Raw genomic sequence first — 2,208 nt, 5'->3', positions numbered from 1 at the left:
CATGAGGCGTTGCGAGCCCAAGCGGTGCCCAGCAGCTCCGCGCGCACTGGTGGCCCCAGGGCGGGCACCAACTGGCGGAGCAGTACCGGCCCGGAGCCCGCGCCCACCCCCTGGCCCGCCTGCGACACGCTCAGCTCCCAGCCGCCCTCGGGGGCCGCCGCTGCCGCGAAACGCATCTCCAGGCGGGCCCGGCTCGGGCGCTCAGCGGGATCCACAGCCGACAGGTCGAAGACGACTGTCCACTCAGGGCAATGCCCCACAGCCGAGGCAGGCTCCGAGGCCCGGGTGGGCGCACCTGGGGAGGTAGGGACAGGACTTGGCTCGCGCTGCGTCCCCGGCCTGCCCATCGGGTCTCGGTTAGGGACAGGGAGGAAGGTGAACGCTGGGGCTTGGGACGCACTGTCTGTAGGAAGGGTGTGAAGCGGTAGGGTGGGCTGATGGAGTGGGGGGGGGCATGAGTCCCAAGGAAGGCGCCCTGCGGGGTGCGGGGGGTGGTGGGCTGCCCTCGGTGGGGGACATAGGAGGGAGGGGTGGCCGAAGTGGGAGACATGAGCCAGAGCCTGGGCCCCTGGGGAAGCTATGCTAGGGTGTGGGGGTGGCATCTGCAGGAAGGCATTAAATAGTGTCAAGCAGCGGGGTGGGGATGGGGTGGGGCAGGGCTTCAGCATCAAGCAGGGGAACTGGTCTTGGGAACCCCCTGACGTGTCCCCGGCGTGCAGAGGATGAGGAAAAGGTAGGGTGCGGTGGCCGAAGTTGCTAGCAGCCTGGACAGGGCGGCTGGGGACCTTCGGAGTCGCTCGGGCATCCCCAGGCCACTCTCGAGGCTCGCCCCGCGAGGTCTGGCCTCCAGGACCAGTGCCCCCAGCGAAAGCCCCACTTACCGCGGTCCGGGATGTGGCGCACGATGTTTCCGGCGACCCCCAGCTCCTCCACGTGGCACGGTTGCAGGGTGACCGCTGGGGACATCCGCCGCGAGCCAGACCTGGTCTCCTGGGGGTCCCGGCGTCGAAACAGGCGCCACATGACCGGGGAACTGGCCGGAGCCTGGGGCGCCGTGGGGCGCATCGCGCAGCCCGAGAGCCTGGAGCAGGGCGGCGGCTGGGCCTGGGGGGACGGGGGCGCGGGTCGGGGGTAGAGAGGGCAGCAGGAGAACCAGGAGGAGGAGGAGGTGTTGGCCGCCGGGACCTTGCCGCGGCGGTAGCATCTTCCTCCCAGGTGACAGCCAGAGAGTGCACAGGGTCCGCCGCGGCCCGGGACCAGTGGGCTGAGGGCGGGGTCGCTGTTCCCTGAGGGGCAGGGGTCCTGGGGGGCGTGGCCGGGGAATGGAGGTAGGATGAGGGAGCGGGGGTCCCAGGGGAGGTGGCCACGGCCCTAGAGGCGTGGAGTTGGAGGGGGTGGAGGAGCGCCAAGGACGGGGGGCGTGGCCGGGGTATTCGGGATGGGGCCGGGTCCACGGGGGCGGGGCCGAGGGATTCAGAAGCGCTTGTCCTTCACCAGGCCGTTCCTCAGTGGCTTCCTGGGGGCCAAAACCAGCGTAGGTTAGACTGGGAGCCCCACGCGGCCGCCTGGCCCTCTTTCCTGCTTCTTCCCTGGCCATTTCACACCCCCCAGCTCCTCTTACCCGGCCAGGCCCGGGCCTCGCCTTGTGGCTTCCTCGCCTTCACCCTGCCCCGTAGGCATGTATGTCCCTCCTGTCACCCTGGCACTTCCTCCTCGCTTCCCTCTCCCCAATTAAACCTTCCTCTTCCCCTCCTCCCTGCCTCTCCAGGGCAAAAGCCACGCGCCAGCCTGGGCCTGACCACTCCACTGCCTCCGCAGTGGGACCCTGCACGATCCTCCTCTCCTCTGCCACCCACCCCACGAAGACTCGTCCTTGGCTCCAGTGGCCCTGGCTGGCACCTGCTGTCCGCCTAGTTCCCTCTTTTTTTTTTTTTTTTTTTTTAGACAGGGTCTTACTCTGTGGTCCGGGCTAGAGCTGTGGCACTATCATAGCTGGCTGTAGCTTCAACCTCCAAGGCTCAATGGATCCTCCCACCTCAGCCTCCAGAGTAGCTTACAGGGCCACCACTCCCAGCTTTTTTTTTTTTTTTGAGACGTAATCTTGCTCTGTTGCCCAGGCTGGAATGTGGTGGCACAATCTCAGCTCACTGGAACCTCTGCCTACTGGGTTAAAGTGAGTCTCCTGCCTCAGCCTCCCGAGTAGTGTGG

General features: G+C 67.1%; 1 protein-coding gene across 1 annotated transcript; it reads right to left on the bottom strand.

Moving 5' to 3' along the window:
* Positions 1–5: 5 nt before the first annotated feature.
* LOC108512454 (embryonic growth/differentiation factor 1) lies at positions 6–1,516 on the bottom strand (the record flags this gene model as incomplete). Its single annotated transcript, XM_017847723.1, has 2 exons — positions 882–1,516; positions 6–295 (listed from the first exon to the last, which is right to left on the bottom strand). Coding segments are annotated over exons 1-2 (474 nt in total), but the record flags the coding sequence as incomplete, so codon positions are not given.
* Positions 1,517–2,208: the final 692 nt, after the last annotated feature.

The sequence above is a fragment of the Rhinopithecus bieti genome, unplaced genomic scaffold, assembly GCF_001698545.2.
Source record: "Rhinopithecus bieti isolate Rb0 unplaced genomic scaffold, ASM169854v2 scaffold_30876, whole genome shotgun sequence".
NCBI lineage: Eukaryota > Metazoa > Chordata > Mammalia > Primates > Cercopithecidae > Rhinopithecus > Rhinopithecus bieti.
Note: the sequence above shows the minus strand (reverse complement) of the source record. Positions and strands in the feature narration are given on the sequence as shown.